Genomic DNA, 22,829 nt, shown 5'->3' on the forward strand with positions numbered 1-22,829 from the left:
AGCCTGGTTTCATGTCCTGAAGACACTCAGCTCAATCTCTGTTTCTGAGGTCCCAAACTCACCCATTCACCCTGTTTCTCAAGGCCAACAAATATAGTACTGGGGCTCTGTTTTCATGCTCTGAAAACTCAGGACTGACTTAGTCTCTGGTTTTGAGCCACTGAAGGAGTTTTCAAGTCCCAAAAACACAGACTTTGGGGGTTCCAGCCCATGTGCCAGTGTTTGACCACACGACTCAGTCCCTGAGCCCTGCTTTGAGCAGTGAAGTCCCTGGGCTCTGTCTCTGCACCCCAAACCCCAGGAGTTATTCACCCTTTGGTGCTGCTTCTCCAGCCGAGCTCCCGCTGCCTGAAAACCCATGGCCGGGCCCCGTCTGAACCCCAGAACAGGCCCTGAGCCGGGCTCACGTCTACCAGCGCCCATCTGTGCTGCTGAGCCCCGAACCCCCCCAGCCCCACGTGTGGTGTCGGGCGGTGCTTGGCAACTCACCGGGGGGACCCGCGGGGCGGGCCCAGCGCCGTGTGGCCGCGGGCGGCTCGAGCGGGGACGGGGGGCGCCGGGCTCCGGCCCTCGGGCTTTATTCCCCGGCGCCCCGAGCCCCGCCGGCTCCTCCGCGGAGCCCCGGCAGCGCGGCCGTTCCTCCTTGTCCCGTCCCCGCGGCAGCAGCCCCGCCGGGGCCGCCCCTCAGCCTCCGGGATGGAGCAGCCCCGCTCGCCCGCAGCCCCGGCCCGGCCGCCCCCGGCCGCCCCAGCCCACCTCGGCCTTGTTCCCGCTCCAGCCCATCCCCTCCTCACCTGGGGCGGGCGGACATCGCCCCTCCGCCGCCCCGCAGCTCCGAGCGCCCGGAGGTGCCAGCGCACGGCCCAGCCAAGCCAGGCCAGGCCAGGCCAGGCCCCCCCCGCCCGCGGGGCCGTCGCTGCACCGCATCCCCCGCTCGGGGCCCCGGCCCGGCCCGGCGCGGCGCCGCCCGCGCTCCAGAACGACGGGAGAAGGCGGCAGCGGGCAGACGGCGGCCGGCGGGGGCCAAACTGCCGCGGCCCCGCCCCGCCCGGGGGGAGGAGGCTGAGGGGGCGGGGCCTGACGGCGGGGCGGGGCGTGCTCAGCGGCCGCGGGGTCCTAGCGCCCGCCCGCCCTCCCGACGACACCGGGGCCGCTGCGCGCAAACCCCGGCTGCGGGGGGGGCACCGACCGGGCCGTTCTCTCCGCCCCGCGCCCTCTCGGTGCAGACGAAGCGCGGCGGGCACCCGCCCCCGCACGAGCCCCCGGGGGGCTCACCGTGCCCGAAACCGCGGGCGGGAGGAGACCCGGAGCTCGGCCCCCGTCCGCCCCCCGCTAAGCCCGGCTCACCGGACCCCGGCCCGCCCGGGGCTTCTGGGTCTCCCCGAGAAGGCAGCGGGGTCCCCGAGGGCAGGGCGGGCCGGGCATCTCCCCCCCCCCGCCGGGGCTCCCCGCTCTGGAGCATCCCTGCCCGGGCTGCGCTGGGCGGGGGTCCCGCTCTCCCCGGCTCCTCTCGGTGCGGGGGTCCCGGTTTCAGCCCGTTCCAGCTCGGACAGCACGAGGTCGGAGCGGGCCAGAGCCCCCAGGCCACCCTCAGTGTCCCTCCTCCCCACCCCGGTCCCCTTCGGTTCCCCCCACCGGCGATCCCGGGGCCGTGGTCTCACGGGGACACCCGGGGCTCAGCTTCCCCCTGCTTTTTTGCCTAATTTCCTCCAAAAAGGGGGTTTCTGCGGCCACTCGGCCCCTGCCTGTGCCTGTCCGTCCCTGCCTTTCTTTTTTTTTTTGACACTTTGATAATTTATCGGGCTGGGAAGCACAGGACAAATCTCACACACACTCTAAAATAGGTCTTAAAATAAAGTGATCGAACTTGTCATTTAAAAGGAAGAAAAGATGCTGACAAAACGCCATTAGAGCCTGTGGACTGAGAGGGTAAAGTCCCCACAATCAGAGCAGTGCACTTTGAATTAACTCCAGCTGAACCCTCTAACGTGCCTGAGAACCCCCTGTGCCGAGCCCGGATGAAACCTTTGGTGGTGCCGTTAGCAATAAGCCTTGCAAATCATTATCCTTTCAAAGACTAACACAGATAACTGAGGATACCGGTAACATTTGGGCTTTCGCTTGTCCCTAGGAGTCCAATATACTCTTTAAATGCACGCTGAGGGGGTTAGGAGGGCTGGGCAGGATTCTCCTGCTTGCTGGGATGGAGATACCCCAGTGAAGCCTGGAGATGCACACCAGCGTCCCCTTCCTTTGGCTGCTCACCTCCTCTGTGGGCTTCAGGGAATTTTCAACCTCAGAGATACTTTGATTTCATGCCATCTCTTTATTTCTAGCAAAAGCAAAAGCAGGAGCCAGCCAGCACTGCGCCCCACCTCTCCTGGCCAGCTTCACCCTCGGGCCCTTCAAGCTGCCTCAAGCTTTGAGAGCTCGAGAGCCGCAGCCACGAAGAGCAGACAGCGACGGGGCAGCTGAGGGGGTCTGGAAGCCCCTGGGATGCGGCAGGGTCAGGCCAGCAGCTCCCTCGTGATCCCACATCCCCCAGCAACCCCTCCATGAGCCCGTGGAGGAGGACAGAGTCCACCTGGGATACTCCAGCACCCATGAGTACCCCAAGCACCCAGCTGTCCTGCCCTGCTCTGCTGCTCCCCACAGAGCCCTGGTGCTGGGGACAATAGAGGGGGACCCCGGCCACGGGCAGCCTTCCCCCAAGCTGTGCCACCACCCTCTGCGGCTGGGAACGGTGGAAGACAGGCACCACGAAGTGAAAGGCAGAGACTTGTATTTATTTCCCACTCCAAAGCAAGCCACGCTGATTTTACACGCTCTCCGGGCAACCGCCGGACGTTAAGGCATTTTTTTAAGACATATAAAACATTCTCCCCAGCTGCAGCCGCCGTCCCCGCGCCCACCGCCTCAGCGCAGCGTCACCAGCTCTTCGGCAGAAGTGGGGTGAATGGCGACGGTGTCGTCCAGGTCGGCCTTGGTGGCCCCCATTTTGATGGCCACGGCAAAGCCCTGCAGCATCTCGTCGCAGCCAAGCCCTTGCATGTGCAATCCCACCACCTTCGGGGAAGAAGTGAGAGGCCGGATGAGACCCAGCACCGGTGAAATCCAGGTTGAACACCAGGCTGGGTGCTGGGGGAGCTGGATCCCAGCCCAAGACCTGATCTGAGCAGGTCAGAGCCGACCACACGAGGACAAGAGGACGGCCAGCTGTGGTCCCCACCACCCCCCTGGTCCCCTCCACGCACCTTCTCCTCTTTGCCAGCACACACCAGCTTCATGACACACTTAACCTTCCTCTGCGTGACGGCGTGGTACAAGGGGGTGAAGGACGTGCTGTAGATCTTCACGTTCTCCCTCCCGTGCGTGGCCACGGCTTCGTCTGCAGCAGAAGTCACGGCACGTAGGTCAAGGGGATGCACCGTACACACGAGGCGTTTACAAACAGGGAGCCAAAGCCCATCTGCCAGGCTCAGGCCGCTTGCCCGAGATCACATCGTTTCCTCGAGCATCAAACCAGCAGCTCCGAGCCACAACGTCCCCAACCTCCTCTCCCCTCCGCGCCCTGTCCGCCCCCACCTTCAGTGAGGCCCACGGTGCCGATGGGTGGGTGGCTGAAGACGACGGTGGGGATGTTTTCATAGTCCAGCCGCGATTCCTCCTTGCCCTCGAAGAGCCTGTGGGCCAGCTTTCTGGCGGCTGCGATGGCCACTGCGGGGAGGGACGGGCAGCCTGAGCTGTGGCGCAGCGCGGCACCGAGGGGCTGGGGAGGGGGGCACGGCCACCGTACCTGGGGTGAGGAGGGCTCTCCCGCAGACGTCCCCCACGGCGTAGACCCCTTTCCTGGTGGTGTTCTGGTACGCATCCACCACCACATGGCCCTTGGCGTCCATCTGCACGCCCTGCCACGGGAAACGGCAGCCCCTCAGCACGTGCCCCGGGAGGGATGGGACAGGCGATGCCCACGGGGGACCCATGCCAGTGGCTGCTGTGTTCCCCGCTGGGCGTGGGGCATGGCAGGAACACCATCCCACAGCAGGCTCTGGAGATCCATGGGACCCCCGGAGACCTGTGAGAACCTCTGGAGACCTGTGGGACCTTCAGAGACCTGTGGGACCCCCAGAGACCTGTAGGACCCCCAGAGACCTGTGGGACCCCTGGATACCTGAGAGAACTCTGGGGACCTGTGGGAACCTTGGAGACATGGGGGAACCCTGGGAACCTGTGGGATCCCTGGAGACCTGTGGGACCTTCAGAGACCTGTGGGATCCCTGGGGACCTGTGGGACCCTCAGAGACCTGTGGGACCTTCAGAGACCTGTGGGATCCCTGGGGACCTGTGGGACCTTCAGAGACCTGTGGGACCTTCAGAGACCTGTGGGATCCTTGGGGACCTGTGGGAACCCTGGGGACCTGTGGGACCCTTGGAGACCTTTGGGAACCCTGGGGACCTGTAGGAACCCTGAGGACCTGTGGGACCCTCGGAGACCTGTGGGAACCCTGAGGACCTGTGGGACCCTCAGAGACCTGTGGGATCCCCGGAGACCTGTGGGACCTTCAGAGACCTGTGGGATCCCTGGAGACCTGTGGGACCCTCAGAGACCTGTGGGAACCCTGGGGATGTGTGGGACCCCCGGAAACCCCCGGGCACCCTTGCACCAGCACGGAAGGGGCGTGCTGCCATCTCACCACTTGGTCCAGGCACAGCTCCTCGGTGTTGGGCTCCCGCCCCACAGCCCACAGCAGGCAGTCAACATCCTGGATCACTCCCTCCGCTGGCTTGTGGCCAGGCACCGAGGAGGTCACCGTCACGTCCAGCAGCCCATCAGAGGACTTGGTGACCGTCTTGACCTGTGGGGAACAACAGGAGCTGCGGGAGGAGAAGGTGCCGATGGCTTTTGCCTTGCAACAGGAGACAGCAGCTGCACCACAGGACCAGGGATGACGCCAAAGCCGTGGCCCAGCAAGTGGCACCCAAAACGCCATCTGTCCCCTGGCCCTGCCTCTCCAGGAGGGATGGGACAAGCCGCGGGGCTGCTCTGCATGCCCGTACCTGCGTGTGCTTCCAGACGTCCACCCCGGTGTTCTCCAGCTCCTGGGTGCAGTTCGAGCTGATCGTGGAGTCGAAGGTCCTCAGGACCTGGGCAGGGACCCACCAGCCCCGTCAGATGAGGGTGCAGGCGAAGGCACCGCCCTGCAGCCCCTTCCACCGGCATTTCCCTGCGCCCGCGCCCCATCCAGGCCCAGGGAGGTTTGGGGCGCGTCTGGTTAACGATAAAGTTCTCCTCTGTTTGTTTTTCCTTTAACATTGTTTTTCTTTTTCTTTTTTTCAAGTCGCGACTTGAAACAAAGCTCAAGGAAACGGGTGCGGCTGCAGAAATGCTGGGTTGAAATCCTCCTGGCAGCAAACCTACGCTCTTCTTCTCGCCTCATCTTCTCCCCAGCCCCTCACAGAATCAGTCAGGTTGGAAGAGCCCTCTGGGATCATCGAGTCCAACCATTGCCCTGACACCACCATGGCAACTAGACCATGGCACTAAGTGCCATGTCCAGTCTTTTCTTAAACCCCTCCAGAGATGGTGACCCCACCACCTCCCTGGGCAGCCCCTTCCAATGGCTAATGACCCTTGCTGAGAAGAAATGCTTCCTAATGTCCAACCTGAACCTCCCCTGGCGAAGCTTGAGGCTATGTCCTCTTGTCCTATCGCTAGTTGCCTGGAGAAGAGGCCCTCCTTACACCCAACAGCCTACCACCACCGTCCTCTGCGTCACCATTTCCACCCTCCCGACCCTGCACCGACTCGGACCCTCCTTCACCCGCTGACAGGAGCTGATGACCAGAAGACCCCGGCAGACCGGGATGGAGCTGCGGGGTGGGAAGGGCGGCTGGGGACAGCCGGTGGCACTACCTTGTCGTGGCGGATCAGCAGGGAGGACTTGGAGCCCAGCGTGGACAGGATCCCCGCGATCTCCACCGCGATGTAGCCGGCGCCGATGATCACGCTGCGCCTGCGGAGAAGCGGCGATGCCGTGTGCGGGCGCGCCGAGCCGCTGCCGGCAGCTGGAGGGGGGGGTGAACCCCCCCTTTACCTGGGCAGCTCCTCCAGGTCGAAGAAGCCATCGCTGGTTATCCCCAGGCTGGCACCTGCAAAGCAGAGCCCTTTTCACACCCCCTTGCCAGCCCCACCTCCACACCCCGAACCCGCTCTGGGGTCCGGCTGACCTCTCTCCAGGCAGCCCGGGGGATTTGGGCAGGCTCACCGGGGATTTTGCTGTCGGGAGGGACGGCCGGGCGCCCGCCCGTGGCTATGAGGATGTGAGGAGCCGTGTATTTTTTCCCATCCACTTCGACGGTGGGCTCGGGATCGGCGGTGAACCTCCCGTAGCCCCGGATGATGTCGATGTGAGCCTTAGGGGAGCAACAGTGATGGGATTAAGAGCAGGAGGAGGTGTGAGAGGCAGCTAACGGAGCCAGGGCTTCCACGGTTAAAGAGGACACCCATTAAGGCTGGAAAAGCGGCCAAAAATCCAGCAGACCCCCCTTCCCCGCTCGGCTCGCGGGATAAACGCATCCTCACCTTCTTTAGGTTGTTCTCGTAGATCTCGTTCAGGCGCCTCACGTAAGCGTCACGCTTCTCTTTAATCGTTCTGGAACAGAGCGGGGGCTTTATTGTCACCGCGAGCAAATGAACCTACAGAGCTCAGCGAAAAAACAGCTCAGCCCTTTCTGTCCGTGGCACCCACGGCCCCGAGCTACCCAGCGGGCAGCAGCCTTCCCCGCCGATGTGAGGGTTTTGTGCCCGCATCCCTCTTTTCCGGGCTCTTCCACGGTTTGCCACCCTCCTTTCCAAACCACAGCAGGAATCCTGGCTGTGTAACCAGCTCAGCATCCATCCACGGGAAGCCTCAAAGCAGGCAGGGACCCTTTTGGGGTGGACAACGGGGCCGCGGCGCTGCCCTGCGGCCGCTCCCCGTGGGACACGCACCATGAGACGCTCGTCTCCAACCGGCTCTTTCCACACTCACCTCCAGTTGAACTTGACACCGGGCGTTTCGAAGCCGTAGTCGGCGTGATCGTGGATGAACTCGGCATGGACCGCCGCGTTCCACATCACCTGCCCGCACAAATCGCCGGTTGGCTCCGGTTTGAAGCCGGTTTGATGTGGGGAAAACCCCCGCCACGCTTCCCGGTGCCTCCCCTCCGCCCGGCGCAGCCCACGGGACACGGCTCCGAGCGCTTCGCGGCGTCTCGATGGCTCAACACGCTCCCAGCCCTCGCTCCCTCCCCACGCCCCACACCAGCACCACCCCACAATTCGGCAGGCACCCACACCAGACCCAGCCCACGGCCCTTACCTTCTTTGGCACGCACCCAACATTGACCTAGGGGGGAAATAAGAGCAAGTTTCAGCGTTCAGGCTTATTTTTTTTCAAAGGCGACGCTCCGGAGAGCATCCCACATCGGGCTGGTACCAAATCCCACCTCTCTGCCCAGGAAAATAAAAGGCAGGATTATGGGTTCCTGCCAAAAGAGGGTTGTAATCGCCCTGGGTGCCTCAAGGGCTTGTGGTTTGCCTGTTCTGCTTCACTTCCTCAAAGGAGAATACGGAAGGTGCACCCGGTCTTCAAATATAAGGGGTTTTATTTTGTTCCATTGACAATTTAAGAGACATTTACCAGAAGAAGGGTGTTTGCCGGCCCTTCCCTGCACTTCTGGCCCTCCTACAGCAGCTCTGTCAGGGGAACGCGCTCCAAGCACAAAACTAGAGCCTGTCCCTGGGTGGTTTGAGGAACAAGTTTAGTTTTACCTCGTTACCCAGCTCGCCGTGCCCACCAGCTCTGCTCCGCTGCCCTCCAGCCCTAACCGAGCGACCGGCCGTGCTGCACAGCCCCGGGACCCCTCACCGGCCCCCAAAACAGCCCCAAAGCACCAGCCCCCGCCCAGGGCAGAGGGGACCGGACCCGTCTCCCCCTTCCACCGAGCTCAGGCGTGACAAGGCAGGTCCTTGCGCAACGCTCCGCTGCTGCGGGGATGGCGGCTCCAGCCCTCGGGCTGCCCGCTCCAGCCCCGGGGGAACCGGGACCAGCATCGGGGGAACCGGGACCAGCCCCGGGGGAACTGGGACCGGCATCGGGGGAACCGGGACCAGCCCCGGGGGAACCGGGACCGGCATCGGGGGAACCGGGACCGGCATCGGGGGAACCGGCATCGGCCCCGGGGGAACCAGGACCAGCCCCGGAAGAACTAGGACACCCTCCGGGGGGAACCAGGATCAGCCCCCGGAGAACCGGGACCAGCCCCGGGGGACCCGTGTCCGCACCCCTCACCCCCCCGTTCCGCCCCGGGAGCGGATCCCCCCCCCCGGTTCGTACCCCCGGGGACTCACGCAGGTGCCCCCGAAGCGATGCGGTTCCACTATGGCGACCCGGGCTCCCAGCTCAGCAGCCCGGCGAGCCCCCGCCAGCCCCCCCGACCCCCCGCCCAGCACCAGCAGCTCGTACGCGGCCGCCGCCATGGCTCAGGGCTCGGTACGGCCCCGCCGCTCCGCTCCGCCCCGGAGCCACCCCCCCGGCCCGCCCCCCCGTTCCCGTTCCACCCCCCCGCTCGCTTTCCCCAGCACAGCACCACGGGTTGGGGCTGACAATGGCAAGTTTATTGGTTCAGGTACAGCGAGGAGGTTTGCAAGCACTTCCAGGACAAATATACACAGGGGAGAGGGGGGAAAATAACAAAAAAAAACCAAATAAAACTCAAAATAAAAAAAAAAAAGGCAGGATCAACCCAGCACGGGATCGAGCTAAAAAGGGAACGCTTTTATCCGGGGTATGACAACGTACTCCCAAGCAGGAATTGCTTCCTTTCTCCAGTTAAGTCGATCGGTCTTTGAATAAAATAAAAAAACAGAGTGGTGGGGGATGAAGTTAGTGTGCATTTCCCTCGAAAATAAACTCTAATTCATGCCAGTTAAACACTAGAACTAAAAATTTACAAAGAAGCATCAGAGGAGATGGAAGTGTTGTTAGAGTTAAATTTTTCCTCTCTGAACAGTCCAGAAGAAAAAAAAAAACAAACAAAAATGACTACAAATACAGCAGGCAAACTGACTGTCGGACTGATGGGCATAGGATATAGATAGTGTTGTAAGGAATTCAGTCTCAAGTTGTGCTAAACGCTCTTCGTTCTCTGTATGGCACGTTTTGGTCCATGGTGGGGAGTTGAAGTTGAGACGAACCCCGGTTTCTTACAGAAACGTGTAAATCTTGTTGCTCTTTAAAACGCCAGGCGTACTTCCTTCTGCTAAGGTTAGGAGAGGTTTATAGGAAGTAGTCTGGGGTACGACGGGTAACGTGAGGCTCGCCACGACGAGGCGCTGGGTCAAACTGGAGGCTGCAGGAGAAGAAAAAGGGATCATTTTCCCTCCTCCGCAAGGTATTTTCCGATACCACAATAAATACTGGACTTGCTCCCCTGCTGCTATTGATTTACTCCTCCCAGCTGCTCCCACATAACACATTCCAGGTTCCAAAACAAACACCCGTGGGAGTTCAACTCATCGGCTCGTCGAAATGCTGCTTACGGAGCGGACACCACCCAACAGCCAGCACTGGGGCAGCCCATCGCTCCTTTCACGCCAGCTCAGCTGAGTGCAGAATTCAGACCCTCTCACCCATCTTTACAAAGCCTGGTGCTACCAAAAATACAAATAAACACATAAATCAATCTATCTTTACTCTCTCCAGCGAGCTCGGGCCATGGAGGGATCAAGAAAATGCAGAAGCTCCAGCTCTTCAGAGAGCCAGGAAGAGGAGATAATGCAGTACCCAAGAGAAGCTTTGAAGAGCTTAACTCACTTATTTTTAGTTATTCATAGAATTATAGAATGGTTTGGGTTGGAAGGGACCTTAAAGCCCATCTAGTTCCAACCCCGCTGCCATGGGCAGGGACACCTTCCACCAGACCAGGTTGCTCCAAGCCCCATCCAACCTGGCCTTGAACACTGCCAGGGAGGGGGCAGCCACAGCTTCTCTGGGCAACCTGGGCCAGTGCCTCACCACCCTCACAGGAAACAATTTCTTCCTAAGATCTAACCTAAATCTCCCATCTTTCAGTTTAAAACTGTTCCCCCTCGTCCTGTCACTACTTGCCCTTGTAAAAAGCCCCTCTCCCGCTTTCCTGTAGGCCCTTCAGGTACTGGAAGGTGCTAGAAGGTCTCCCCAGAGCCTTCTCTTCTCCAGGCTGAACAGCCCCAAATCTCCCAGCCTAGCTCCAGAGCAGAGGGGCTCCAGCCCTCTGATCACCTTGGTGGCCCTCCTTGCAGGTAGAGCACACGGTGTTAATTCCAGAGTGGTTTGAGCTGGCTTTTCACAACAGAACCCCTTTGGGAAGGATCAGACATTCCTCACAATACAGAATGGTCAGGAGGAGAGAACAGCCCAAGCCAGGTTACTCACAAGGAATATTTTAAAGTGTCATCTAGTTCCATGATAGCAGCCTGGTTCCCACAACGGTAGCAGTAATTGGGCGCACTGAAAATGGTCACCACGTTTCGGTCGTGGCACCAATTGTAACCCTGCCAGAAAAGAAAAAAATAAAAAGAGAGAAAAAAAGGTCACTGTTAAACCTCAAACCTCAGCCCGTCTGGAGTTCCTCTTAAGGCCTGAAACGATCCAAGGCATTTGTGAAACTGTAGACTTCTGGTAAGTATTTCCAACTGACTTTGTTTCGTTTTAAAAGTACTCTACCGCAAGAACAAGCGGTAGTTCCCTGGCAAAACCAGCTTCAACCACTCTACAGAGATCAGCCATCTGTCACTCATCTGTTTATCCATTTTGAACACAAATTATGGGCTGTACCACCAAGAAACCTTGAGACTTCAAGGCATGCCTTCAGCTCTCACCCACCACCAACGAGAACGTGCCTGCTGGATGCGAGTGACTTCTGACACGCAGTCCTACTTCAGGGATCTACTTGATTTTAAAAATACATCTGCTCCATTGACCTACCTGGCACCTTCCCAGCAAGACGTACAAGAATAGCCTATCGACAGCCAAAATGACGGCATAATCCCTGTCACATCCGACTGCTGAGCATTACAGGACAGCCTGCTCAGCGCAGCAGCACTCTAAGTAGAGCAGTCAGCGTCTAAGGAGATTATTACTTCCACACATGGGGTGTGACAGGGTCCCTGTGGCAATTTATACGGGTGGAGGGAGAAGAGCAGAACATCCCCTTATCTACATTGCAGGTCAAAGCACATCACTTCATGTTGCTCGTTGTTTTCACATGATTCAAGTCGTCCCTCTTTGGTATTTACCTGCGTAACATTTAGGTATCAGCTTATGAAATCCATCAGTGGGAGGTTTCACAGAGGAGACAAGAGTTGGCATCTATATTTTGTTAGCCCCATCTAGCCGAGCGCTTGCCCTACCTCCATGACAAGCTGGTGAGCACGGGAGACCAGCGTGAGCCCGTTGGCATGGTTAAATGTTTCCGAAATATCTTGTCCAAAGGTGTAGCCAGCACCACGTGGAGATATACCCCAGCCACCACGATCGTCCGGATCCGACCACAACAGATCACACATAGGACCCTTGAAAAAGATTGAGTTCTTCATTAGATCACTAGCAAAACCATCATAAAAAGGCACTTCTAAAATATATTTTATTTACAGTAAAAAGACTGCCAGCATGTCCTTCTCTGCACAAAGCACATGAGTTTATTTAACACACATAATATCGGCTAGTTGGGCAGACCTTGCTGCGTTGTTCTTGCTGTTATACCAAAGCTGTGGCAGGACAAGCAGTTTGTTTTAATCAGGGAACATTCGAGTCCCTTTGTAAGCCCCAACCACTCCACCACAGAAGAGCCATCTGCTGCCCTGGGAGCTCAGAAGGTGGTTTCTTCAGTCCTCATCTCGGGCCCCCAGAAAGCGATGAACAAGGGGAAACAACACAGAAGAAAGGACTGGCTGGGGAGGAAGGATGGTGACATCACATGGCTTCACATGGTGGTTGTCTGCTCACAAGCAATTCTGTGATGAGGCTGAAGGTAGTAAACACTTTCCCCTGCCAAATATTATTATTTGAGTCAGAGTGACAGTCAAAAAATCCTGAGATTCTGTGAAAAACAGCTGTGGAAACCCCACAGCTCTCCTTTTGCCCACTGCTGTAATCAAAAGCATATTGACTTGTGTGTGTTTTGCCCCAACACATGTTCATCTGCTCTAGCCCTCAGAAAGGCAAAAATCCGCTGTGTAACTGTGTCTCTCACTGTTTAAATGCATTTCAATGTGAGGCTACATTTGCCTTTTCCACCAACAGAGATCTTAGTTAATGATGCATTTCCTTTCCTCTTACCTCGTGTGGGACTTCCTGCAGGCGGTCCAGAGCCCTGATATGATCCAGTGTATCTATGGATGGAGAGAGGCCACCGTGGAGACAGAATATCTGTTCCGGGGAAAAAAAAAAAGAGCAATCCATTCAGTGCACATTGTTACAGGAAGCCTGATCTCAGAAATAGCTGTTTTACACTCTGTTCTCATTCGTTTACAATCACAGCCATCGCAGCCTTCCAGCAGAGAAACCGAATTTAATTCCTGCAGAAAGAAAACTAAAAGGCTGCACCTTGCACGCAGAGATCAGAGCAATGGCAAAGATATCATGTCTTCCGTTTTAAGTTGAGTCTTGCCTCATGGTCACAACTCAACTTACATCTAATGTACCACGAGGGGATCCCCACTTATTGAGTAGCCACTTAAAATGAACCACACATACAATACCCTGCCATTCCTTTGATACCTGATGCAAACCCCTTGCTGCACCATCAACTTGTATTAACACTTCACTAAACTCTTCCCCAAAACCCACAATGAGTGCACAAGCTCCAAAAAAAATCTAAAGGAGCTTGTTTGAGACCATTGGTGTAGAGGTCAGACAACACAGTCTGCGTAGCTCTGTGAAATGGAGCGCTGTCCTTACTCGAGGCTTACCTGGCCATCTACTAGGGCTGTAAGCGGAAGATAATCAAACAGATCTGTGAAATACTTCCAGACGTTGGCGTTGCCATACTTGCGCAGACATTCGTCGTAAAAGCCGTACACTTGTGTAATTTGTCTGCTCTCGTGGTTGCCCCTCAGTATCGTGATGCGTTCCGGGTAACGCACCTGTTGACAAAGAAAACTCTCCTTTAACACGAGAATTGCACCATCAATACGGAAAGAAATAGCAACAGGATGCTCCAACGGCAGTCAAGCACTCAGTTGTTACAGAACAGCACGTGTTCATTAACACATTTCAATTTACACCCGCGAAGCTCAAGCCAACGCAGCATCAACGCGAGGAGCAATTCTTTCAAAACGCGGTTTTGCCCAAGGCTGCTGCACAAAACCAATCAAACTGTACCTTCAACGCTACTAGAAGAGTCACCGTTTCCACCGAGTAGTAGCCTCTGTCCACGTAGTCTCCCATGAACAGGTAGTTTGTGTCTGGCGACTTCCCACCGATTCTAAAGAGTTCCATGAGGTCGTGGAATTGACCATGGACATCCCCGCAGACGGTGACGGGGCAACGTACCTCCTGCACATTGGATTCTTTCGTAAGGATTTCTTTAGCCTAGCAAGAAAAACACAGTCAGACACAAAGGTAGGGAGCTCCTCCATAAGCAGGTGCAGATGTTATTCCACTGCATTCACACTGGAAACATGATTTCACTCCGGCAGCTCAAGCTGACCGCTGGAAAAACAGTTTGTTGGGTAAGCAAAGACAAAGTGGATTTTACAAATCCCTGTGCAGGTTTGCTACTGTGAGGCCAGGTCGTTACAATCTTATTGTACCACAAGAACTGACAAACAAATCCAAAGAAGTAACTAAACTAGTTAATTCCCAGCCTCCCCTGAAATGAAGCAGTGGGAACTTCAAGACTTCCACCACAACCGATTTTTTTTTTTAACATACAGATTTGGACAGATTTCTCCATCTACGTGTTCAACACAGCTCAGGTCTGTTCATCTCAGCTACGTGAACGACAGCAGCACTCTAACCCGACTGCCAAAGTCGAGTGCTATGCAGTTTCACAACACCTCGAAGCTTTTACCTCAAGAACCACAGCTGTCCCCTCAGTCTTGCAGGCCATCCCGTGTCCTACCAGCAAGAGTTCAGTGCGAACCTCGTATGAGCACAGATTAGTCAATACTTTTGCCATCTGCTGTAAGGGCAGAAATACCAGAGGAGACAGCACGTGCCACCCAGGCAACTACTACGGTTTTTTGAACAACTTGATCTGCAAAAGTACAAATAAAGCTAGATATTATTTGGTACTTACACTAGGAGGTACACTACAACCTCCTACACTCCTGTTAGAAGTCATCTGACTTGCAGCGATGCACTTAGGGACTCCCTCCTGCCACGTTTTAGTCTGACTACCATCTCGTTGCTCAACAGATTGCTCTCAGTCCCACGCAGCCATGTGGAACCACTCGTGTCGCCGCCTTCGCTGGCAACACAGCAGCAGGCTGGAACAACTCTTCGCTGACAGCTACTCCTCACTGCCTTCCTCCTCTGGGATCCCTCAGGCTTCCCCCCCGTCGTTGCACACCCACAAACCTCCAGTGCTCTCCCCAGACCTGGATTTGGCAGCAGCAGGTCCGTGCCACGGAAACAGCACTACCAACAGTGTGTTCGTTCTGTACGGAGCCCGTTCATCCTGTGATCTCTGAGCAGAGGTGACGTTAAGAACGGCTGCACGTGACAAAGCGGCTCCTCTGGCAGAAACACCGGGCAACCGCTATGGCACCAGATGAGCCGAGCTGTGTTGTCACGTACAACTGGAAAAACAAAGTCAGAGGCAATTTAAACATATGGAGCCACAACCAGCTTCCCTGGCCGTACCCAGCTGGCAACAGAATGACCACAGATGGAGGGATGGCATCCCCAGATTTAGTGGAATCTTCCTCTACGCCCAGCAGCTCCTCTGCTAATTACAGTCCATGTAATGTAGCCTATCTGCATTACTTTATTATCGTTATCAAATATCATGTTTGTTTTGCTGCCTACAGCTCACCAACTAATGCAGATCAGCGCTTCAGGCGCATCTGAGGCACAGAGAACACCCACAGACAGGCTTGGTCTGATTTGGACGAAGGGATGAAAGACCACCAGCGCTGCACGGTCCTCAGCACGCGATGATCTGGCTCTTCATCGCCAAGTCCCTTTGCTCAGGATGACATAGCTCCCACCTGCTGCTACCAGGAAGAAGTTGCTTACTGAGGACACCCTCCGTGGGCTCCCTGAAGACGCCTGTGTTCACATTCAAACGTGAGCTGACTTGCCTCTTTTAGGGAAAGTGCATATTTGGAAAGAATAACTAAAACCCAAGGAGTCAAGGGCTTGGACAGCACCCAGCGTGCCCTTGCACAGTATGTAACCCAAGGGATGCAACCCTGATCCTCAACTGCACCATCACTCTCCACCTCTGACCTGCCCAGAAAACCCACGCACCCATCCTGATAACAGGTACAGGCAAAGCAGCACAGGCAACAGAGATGAGCTCCTTTTGCGCAGTAATAGGGCAAACACACTCATGTTAAACGCATCCCAGGAAGGTGGGCCAGCCTGGGTCCTGAAATTTTGGTACTAGGAGAATCTAGAAGTTTCTCCTCTGGAGAGAGGAGGAGCTAGCAGCTGAACAGCAGCTTCTTCAGCTGCCTACCAGCTGTGACTGCGCAGCCTATTTTACTATGTAGACAAACGTATGTGCACATCAACAGATTAAGTCTCGTTTTAACACAGCAGAGCTGGTTCAGATCAGGCTCGGGAGCTGAGCTCGGCTGGCCACCCAAGTTTGCCCTCATGTGACTCTCTAATGCAGAACAAACACCTTTAGTAACACCTGAAGCATCATAAAAACACCCCAGAAAATGCAGCGACTAACCAATGCGCTCTGCTTGCCTATTTCACTGTGCAGAGCCAACGCTCAGGTCAAGTGACTTAAAATAACAAAAGCACCATCACAAAACAAGGACAAAACAACTCTGATGCAAGTAAGCTGCCCTGTATTATCATCATGTACTTCCTTAATAAGGCTGTTAAATAACTATGACTCCAAAGTATTATTTTAGCTACCTTTGTTTTAGAAAATGGTGACTAACGTTATCAGCTTCCTAAGCACGTGTCCCAGTTGTTTTGGATGAAAACCACATCCAGGTCAGAATAAAAAGCAGCAGCTTTTAGGTATTTTTATTAAATAAACCTCCATTGAGCACAACAGTCACCACAGCTGTGCTCAGAATTACTTTGAAGAGTAGACTATTTGTTGGCTGTGAGCTTGCACATCATCTCCACTCCCCTCTCTTTCCCAGTTGTAGACTCTGTAGATCACCGTTGTAGACTGGAACACAGGCTTGTCTGCTCTCCAGTCCTCAGTCCGCACGGAGGCAGGCTGGAGAACGCACGTCCCAGTAATTTGCTGTGTTGTCCTCACAAGAGGATTCATTTACTGCACCACGAGCTCAGTTTGACCCATAGAGGCTCTTACTTCAGGAATCAGAGGAGCCAGTCATGGAGTTTCTCATCAAAATTCAACCGAACCGTCATTCCATCAGTGACAAACCAAACTATTACAGCAACAAGTGTGCTGAGGATACCAACATCTCAAGGAGCTTGGCCTGAACAAGAACCACTGAGATTCTCCCCAAATGAGATGGAAGGCAGAGGGACAGAGCTGTCCTGCCCTTCAGCAACAAGGCAGCAGAGGACAGCCTGGAGCCTCCAGAGTGACAGGGACTGTCAAGGTGCACACGTGCTCCTAGAGGTACCTGGGCCAGCACACTGCAGGATGAGTGTCACCGCTGGAGAGGTGGAATATTCCTGGCCGCCACTCAACACAACACTTGCATGGTTTGAACCGCATCCAAGATGCTACTTGGCTCCATCACTCATACTAATTTCACAAATTAGAGCAGAAGAGCTTGCTAACTCATTCTCCTAAAATTATTCTTAGGTGAAATGATCTCGGAGGGCAGAAGCATCATAGGTACGTGCCAGTAACAGCAAATACTCCCTCCAGCAGCAACTGGCTCCTGCTGTTGGTTTGAAGAATCAGTTTACAATTACTTCAATAGCCACACAAGAAATGCAAGTCTTCATTAGCGATTAGAATCCTCCTCCTCCCACCACCTCACAACACAAAAAAGCTCTCAAGCTGCTCACAGCAACAAGGCTGTAACACTTCTTACACACCCAAAGAACAAGGATAGATAACAAGAAGCTACACAGAGAGAGACAGCTATGGATGGTTGCTGTGTTTAATTTAAGAGACAGACTTTTACTTTCTTTCTTTCATACCCTGCTTTATTACCTGGGTGAAACACCCTTTTCCCTGGGATAAGCAGGATGGCTCTCTACTCCCTCACCCACACCAGAATTCATTTGCTGACCTGACTTGAACTTTAAAACACAAGTATTCAGAGATTTCCGTGCCCCAGCTTGGGAGCGCTTCCTATTAAATGAATCCAACTCCTTGGCCTTTTAGCCCGACTTTAGCTGTACAGAACACAGCTTACAACCTGTGCGAGGTCAAAGGCAGCTTGATACAACCAGCTCTACCCTGCTACCAGCACCCAAGTTAACAATTCCAAAACTAGCACCACCACAGAAAGCTGCCACGGCACCTGCCATGAAGTGCAGACATAATCCAAGGCAGAACTCTCTAGATTTTCACTGCCTATTTAATGAGAGAGGAAAAAGGGTTTAACAACCTCCTGCCATAAAGAGAGTCTAAGATCAGGATGTTAAGAGAAGTAGCATGAGATGCAAGACATCCAACGCACATTTCCCCAACGTGCTGGAACATTTCTTGTGTCTACAAGCTCCAGCAGTGATCATAATCATCTGCCCTTCTATTATCATTTAAATGTCAGCACGATTTTAGCTAGTTTTCATTTTAAAGACCAGCAGAACGGGAAATTATGTTGTCTTCAGATGACATCTTGATTAACTGCATGAAGAACACAAGACTGATTAGCTGCCAAAATTATGTCGTAACTGGGCAGGTGAAGGCAGAATGTGATTTTTACAGCTGCAAATTTCAAGAACTTTCAGAGTGCAGAATAATTTGGCATACCCTCGTCAACCCTAGCTATGTCCAGTCTTTCTCTCATTACTGTCCATTATGCCAGCAATTAAAAACCAGAATGACCCACACAGGCAAGTCTGGGATTTGTTTCTTTTTTTTTTTTTTTCCCCTCTCTCATTTTGATTGACACCTTTTTTTTTTTTACTACCACACTCTTCCACAAATGTAAACCTGAGGCAAGAGGTACATCGCAGAGTATTTCCTTCATACCCAAGTCATTTCCATCAGCTACCAGCACCCTTGAAGAACGAGGTGCTGTGACAGATGATGTTTGTTTCACAACACAGGTTCAGGGTTCCCACCTGTCATCTGGATGACAAACACTCTCTCCACCTCCAGCTGCAACGTGGTGCGCTGAGCTCCCGCTCTCCCTATTTACTCTGCGGTCCCTGACGTGCAGCCACAATCTGCTGGCATTGTCCTCCAGCTTCTCAGAACTCAGCAGCCACAACTCCTTAATTAACAACGCAGCCGGAGAAGAAGGGAGATGGTTTTCTGTAACAGCTTGCTGGTTAGAACAACGGTTCCCAACCAGCAATGTCTGGAGCAGGGCACAGATCATACCAATTCTTTCAGGGTTATTACCTGGGCTTCACACAGGAGACAGCAGAGCCACAAGGAGCTCTTACTCTTCAAGATATACCTACTCTTCAAGCCACTGCTGTCACTACCTGCTGTAGCACCAGCCTTTCTCATGACACTCCCTCGGAACTCATGCAGCTCTGGAGAAAAACTCATAAAACCAACAAACAGCCCCAACATGGGATAAAAAAAGGGAAAGAGGGAAAGAAAAGAGAGGCTGGGTGGGGGCTAGCTAGATGTCAAAGCATTTCCCAGGAAGCCAGAGCCTGGAGTCCTGCATAGTCTCTGCCTGTGGCATTCAAACAAACAGCTCCTGCCCTTCCAACGAGCACCCCCGGCACATTACCAGGTTGCAGCACAGACCCTCTCTACCGTTCAGGTCTTATCGCTGTGGTAGTCCACCAAGGATCTGCTAGAAGGAAATAGCTGCATCTTCTGAGATGTTTAGTCACTGGCCAAAATGTGTTGCCGTGAACAGGCATCAGAAAACATGTTCCACTTCTGAGAGAACTGAGCGAGACACACAGGTAACAACGTGACAACACCAAGTTCACCATCAGCCACATGACACTGAAGGGAACACTGAACTAACTACTCTGCCCTCTGCACCTGATAACTATCAGTCCATCCAGGAAAGGAAGCTGAGAGCTTCTCTGGACCGCCTGATGGGCAGCAATGGTCTCTGCTGGTCACTGAGATACAAAAAATAGAAAGAATAATCTTTGTTACTACATTTGTCACCACTTCATTTCTTTAACTGTCACATCTTGCAAGTCCAAAGGAAATCATAACTTAGCCATCGATTGCAGCATTGAGGGAGTGTACACACAGAGGTATTTAACTTCTCGGACAAAATCCAACACAAGTCTAAAGATCGGTCTCCTCATGGGGAAAAAAAAAAAGGCTCTTGACAGTGTACACTAAACAACTCCAAGCAGGAATTCGCCAAAGGACTGTCCACACCATGGTCTGAAATAGCAAACTCTGTCCTTTATCCAACCAACTCTCGTTCTATTTTAGTCTCCCTCAGCAGCTTGTAAGCCTCTGTTTAGGTCGGCACTACAGCTTATCTCTTATCCCCCTCTGCTTTCCTAGATCACACGTCGGCTGTCAGCGGGCTTCCTCACTGATTCAGGGTTGACTTTTTAAGCGTGTGGCTACTACATACGACGAGACACCAGGGACAAGCGCAACGTGAGGCCCCTGACAAAACACATTTCTCCTTGCACACTCCACCCCTGAGCCTCCTCCGCAGCTTAGATGAACCCAAAAGGTAAAAAACATATTACTGACGGCAGTTACGTGTGAAAAGAAATCCTACAACCGTGGCCGTTTTGACAGCAGAAATACACCGCTGCTGTGTACAAGAGGACTCCCGATCTCAGACATAAAATCACAGAATCAACCAGGTTGGAAGAGACCTCAGGGATCATCGAGTCCAACATGCTACAGGCAGCGCCGTGGCCTGACAGCGCGCAGGGTGAGGAGAAGCACAGCCGTTTCCCTGTCACACCATCCCACCGCCGCGGGGCCGAGGCACCGCAAGCCCCAGCCCCGAGCCAAACCCCCGCCGGCTCCCAGCGCTGCCGGCCGCGCAGGCCCCTGCCGCCAGCACCGGGCCCTAGAGGCGAGGCGAGGCCGGGCCCAGCCCGGCGCGGCCCCCCGGGGCTCCGCACTCACCTTCTCGCAGAGGCTGCGGACCTGGCTCTCGCTCAGCTGCCGGCACTCGTTCAGCTGCTCGATCCACTGGTCCAGCTCCTTGGCGAAACCCTTCTCCTCCATGGCGGCAGCGACGCTGCCCGCCGCGTAGGGCCGGGGCAGGGCAGGGCCCCCCGCCGCGCTCGGGGCCCGCGAGGCCCGGGCCCGCCTAACGCTGGCAGCGCAACACCGGCGACGCGAGGCCTGCTCCACTCCGCTCCGCTCCGCGTAATGGCGGCCCCCCCAACCTCCGCCTCTCCCGGCCCTGCGCACTTCCGGCCACACCCACTTCCGGCCCGCCAACGCGCACGCGCCAGCCGCGCCTCCCCCGGGGCCCCGCCCCTCGCCGTACCGGTCACCGCCTCCCGTTAGGCGGTTCCCGCCGCTACCGCCCCCCGCAGGCGGCGGCCGGGGCCTAAGGGGGGGTTTGGGGCTTAGTGTGAGGAGGCGGGGGGAGACCGGGCACGGGTAGGGCCCGGTGTCGTGACGGGTCTGCCGGGGACAAGCACCGGGGGAGGCCGGAGGCACCCGGCAGAGATGGGCGCGGTGGTGCGCGCGGGGAAACGGTCAGGGCAGACACCGACCCCGTCTCTGCGTCCCCTTTCTGCACTACCCGTGACTCAGGAGGCCGTTGCTTCGTTGGGATTCGTGGACACGTGGCGTCTCGCTGTTTGACGGGACACGGTCGCTCTGACCCAGCCAAAGTGACCGAAACACCTCACGGTACGGACGGGAATAAATCACGGAGAGTAGGTGCAGCGTTCACCCTGTCAGAGGCCAACGTGCAGCACGTGCGTGACCGAGTGCCACTGAAATCCTGAAACGAGGATCTCCGGCGCTGCCAGGGTGGCTGCGGTCTCCTGTGCGGGCATCTCCCGCCTGAGAAGGAAAACGGAATCATAGACTCACAGACTGGTTTGGGTTGGGAGGGGACCTTAAAGCTCATCCAGTTCCAACCCCCTGCCACGGGCAGGGACACCTTCCACCAGACCAGGTTGCTCCAAGCCCCATCCAACCTGGCCTTGAACACTGCCAGGGAGGGGGCAGCCACAGCTTCTCTGAGCAACCTGGGCCAGTGTCTCACCACCCTCACAGCAAAGAATTTCTTCCTAATATCTCATCTCAATCTCCCCTCTGTCAGTTTAAAACCGTTCCCCCTCGTCCTGTCACTCCATGCCCTTGTAAAAAGCCCCTCTCCAGCTTTCCTGTAGGCCACCTTCAGGTACTGGAAGGTGCTGGAAGGTCTCCCCGGAGCCTTCTCTTCTCCAGGCTGAACAGCCCCAGCTCTCTCAGCCTGTCTCCAGAGCAGAGGGGCTCCAGCCCTCTGAGCATCTTCGTGGCCTCCTCTGGACTCACTCCAACAGCTCCATGTCCTTCTGATGTTGGGAGCCCCAGAGCTGGACGCAGCACTGCAGGGGGGGTCTCATGAGAGTGGAGTAAAGGGGCAGAATCCCCTCCCACGACCTGCTGGCCACGCTGCTGGGGATGCAGCCCAGGATGCCGTTGGCCTTCTGGGCTGCCAGCGCACGTTGCCGGCTCATGGTGAGCTTCTCGTCACCCACCACCCCCAAGTCCTTCTCCTCAGGGCTGCTCTCGACCCATTCTCCACCCAGCCTGTTTGTGCTTGGGATTGCCCCGACCCATGTGCAGGACCTTGCACTTGGCCTTGTTGAACTTCATGCTGTTTACACCAGACTCACTCCATCCATTCTATACAAGGGCGATCAACAACGGAGCGCGTGTACCGTGATGTACCAAACGCAGCACGGTATTAATTAACGTAAACATTAACAATAAAAATTAACATACTTACAGTCTGGTACTCGATTCATCTCACAGACAGCAGACCTGCCCCGGGGAAGGGTGCAGCCACCAAAAATCAGCTGGGGAAGCAAATCTGCATAACTTGGGGTGAGGCACTGATGCTCAGCACTCCTGGGGACTGAGCAGAGCCCACTGCCCCCCCGATTTGAGGCTAAAAGGTGACAAAAGAGTGTTTTGGGGTGCAGACACCACATTTTTGCTAAGGATGGAAGGCAGACGTACCTGACAGCACCTTCCATAAACCTGGGCTTGTTGTTCCCAGCTTCTTCCCACGGGATTCATCTCTGCTCCCTCCTTCCCGTGCCGGCGTCCATCACCATAGGCAGCACCGCTCATACTGCGAGGAGCAGCAGGAAACATCTGCAAAACCTTGATAAACTGGGAAAAAAAGCTGGAGAGAGGTCAGAGGGGAGGAAAGAGGCAAAGAGAGGGGGGATGGTCAATGGAGAGGGACATAAATCACTGAAAATGGACTCTGTGGCCAGAACATATGCACAGGGAGAGTTTCTACTGGATAGAAGGGTCTGATGATGAAAGACTGGAAAAAAAAAAAAGGACGTCAAATTGAAAAGCCCCAGGGAGATGAATGC

At 55.3% G+C, this 22,829-nt stretch overlaps 2 protein-coding genes across 6 annotated transcripts; both read right to left on the bottom strand.

Moving 5' to 3' along the window:
• Positions 1-2,777: 2,777 nt before the first annotated feature.
• On the bottom strand, positions 2,778-8,521 carry GSR (glutathione-disulfide reductase). Of its 2 annotated transcripts, none has more exons than XM_068403396.1 (13): positions 8,393-8,521; positions 7,362-7,388; positions 7,032-7,120; positions 6,584-6,653; positions 6,267-6,414; positions 6,096-6,150; positions 5,915-6,014; positions 5,059-5,145; positions 4,695-4,856; positions 3,797-3,908; positions 3,586-3,717; positions 3,255-3,388; positions 2,778-3,066 (listed from the first exon to the last, which is right to left on the bottom strand). In XM_068403396.1, exons 1-13 carry the CDS (start codon positions 8,519-8,521, stop codon positions 2,917-2,919), a joined length of 1,395 nt encoding a protein of 464 aa, XP_068259497.1. In that variant the 3' UTR covers positions 2,778-2,916. The 2 variants fall into 2 exon arrangements, with proteins under 2 accessions (XP_068259497.1, XP_068259498.1); XM_068403397.1 differs by lacking the exon at positions 8,393-8,521 and adding an exon at positions 7,683-7,738.
• Positions 8,522-8,637: 116 nt separating this feature from the next.
• PPP2CB (protein phosphatase 2 catalytic subunit beta) lies at positions 8,638-20,670 on the bottom strand. Of its 4 annotated transcripts, XM_068402857.1 has the most exons (8): positions 15,064-16,280; positions 14,326-14,827; positions 13,407-13,616; positions 12,995-13,168; positions 12,363-12,452; positions 11,435-11,596; positions 10,458-10,576; positions 8,638-9,393 (listed from the first exon to the last, which is right to left on the bottom strand). In XM_068402857.1, exons 2-8 carry the CDS (start codon positions 14,368-14,370, stop codon positions 9,321-9,323), a joined length of 873 nt encoding a protein of 290 aa, XP_068258958.1. In that variant the 5' UTR covers positions 14,371-14,827; positions 15,064-16,280; the 3' UTR covers positions 8,638-9,320. The 4 variants fall into 4 exon arrangements, 3 of the variants coding, with proteins under 3 accessions (XP_068258958.1, XP_068258956.1, XP_068258957.1); XM_068402855.1 differs by lacking the exons at positions 14,326-14,827; positions 15,064-16,280 and adding an exon at positions 20,398-20,670; XM_068402856.1 differs by having other exon boundaries at positions 14,326-16,280.
• Positions 20,671-22,829: the final 2,159 nt, after the last annotated feature.

The sequence above is a fragment of the Nyctibius grandis genome, chromosome 6 (genome assembly GCF_013368605.1).
Source record: "Nyctibius grandis isolate bNycGra1 chromosome 6, bNycGra1.pri, whole genome shotgun sequence".
Taxonomy (NCBI): domain Eukaryota; kingdom Metazoa; phylum Chordata; class Aves; order Nyctibiiformes; family Nyctibiidae; genus Nyctibius; species Nyctibius grandis.

What these genes read in the sequence shown, in the direction of transcription:
- GSR (XM_068403396.1), bottom strand. Translation starts at nt 8,521, where the DNA reads ATGGCGGCGGCCGCGTACGAGCTGCTGGTGCTGGGCGGGGGGTCGGGG. An exon ending in TCCCGACAGCAAAATCCCCG is followed by an intron (nt 6,151 to 6,266) that starts GTGAGCCTGCCC and finishes TCTGCTTTGCAG; the next exon opens with GTGCCAGCCTGGGGATAACC. An exon ending in CACCGTGGGCCTCACTGAAG is followed by an intron (nt 3,389 to 3,585) that starts GTGGGGGCGGAC and finishes CTTCTGCTGCAG; the next exon opens with ACGAAGCCGTGGCCACGCAC.
- PPP2CB (XM_068402855.1), bottom strand. Translation starts at nt 20,499, where the DNA reads ATGGAGGAGAAGGGTTTCGCCAAGGAGCTGGACCAGTGGATCGAGCAG. An exon ending in TCCGCAGCCTCTGCGAGAAG is followed by an intron (nt 13,617 to 20,397) that starts GTGAGTGCGGAG and finishes TTTTCTTGCTAG; the next exon opens with GCTAAAGAAATCCTTACGAA. An exon ending in CAGCCCTAGTAGATGGCCAG is followed by an intron (nt 12,453 to 12,994) that starts GTAAGCCTCGAG and finishes TCCCCGGAACAG; the next exon opens with ATATTCTGTCTCCACGGTGG.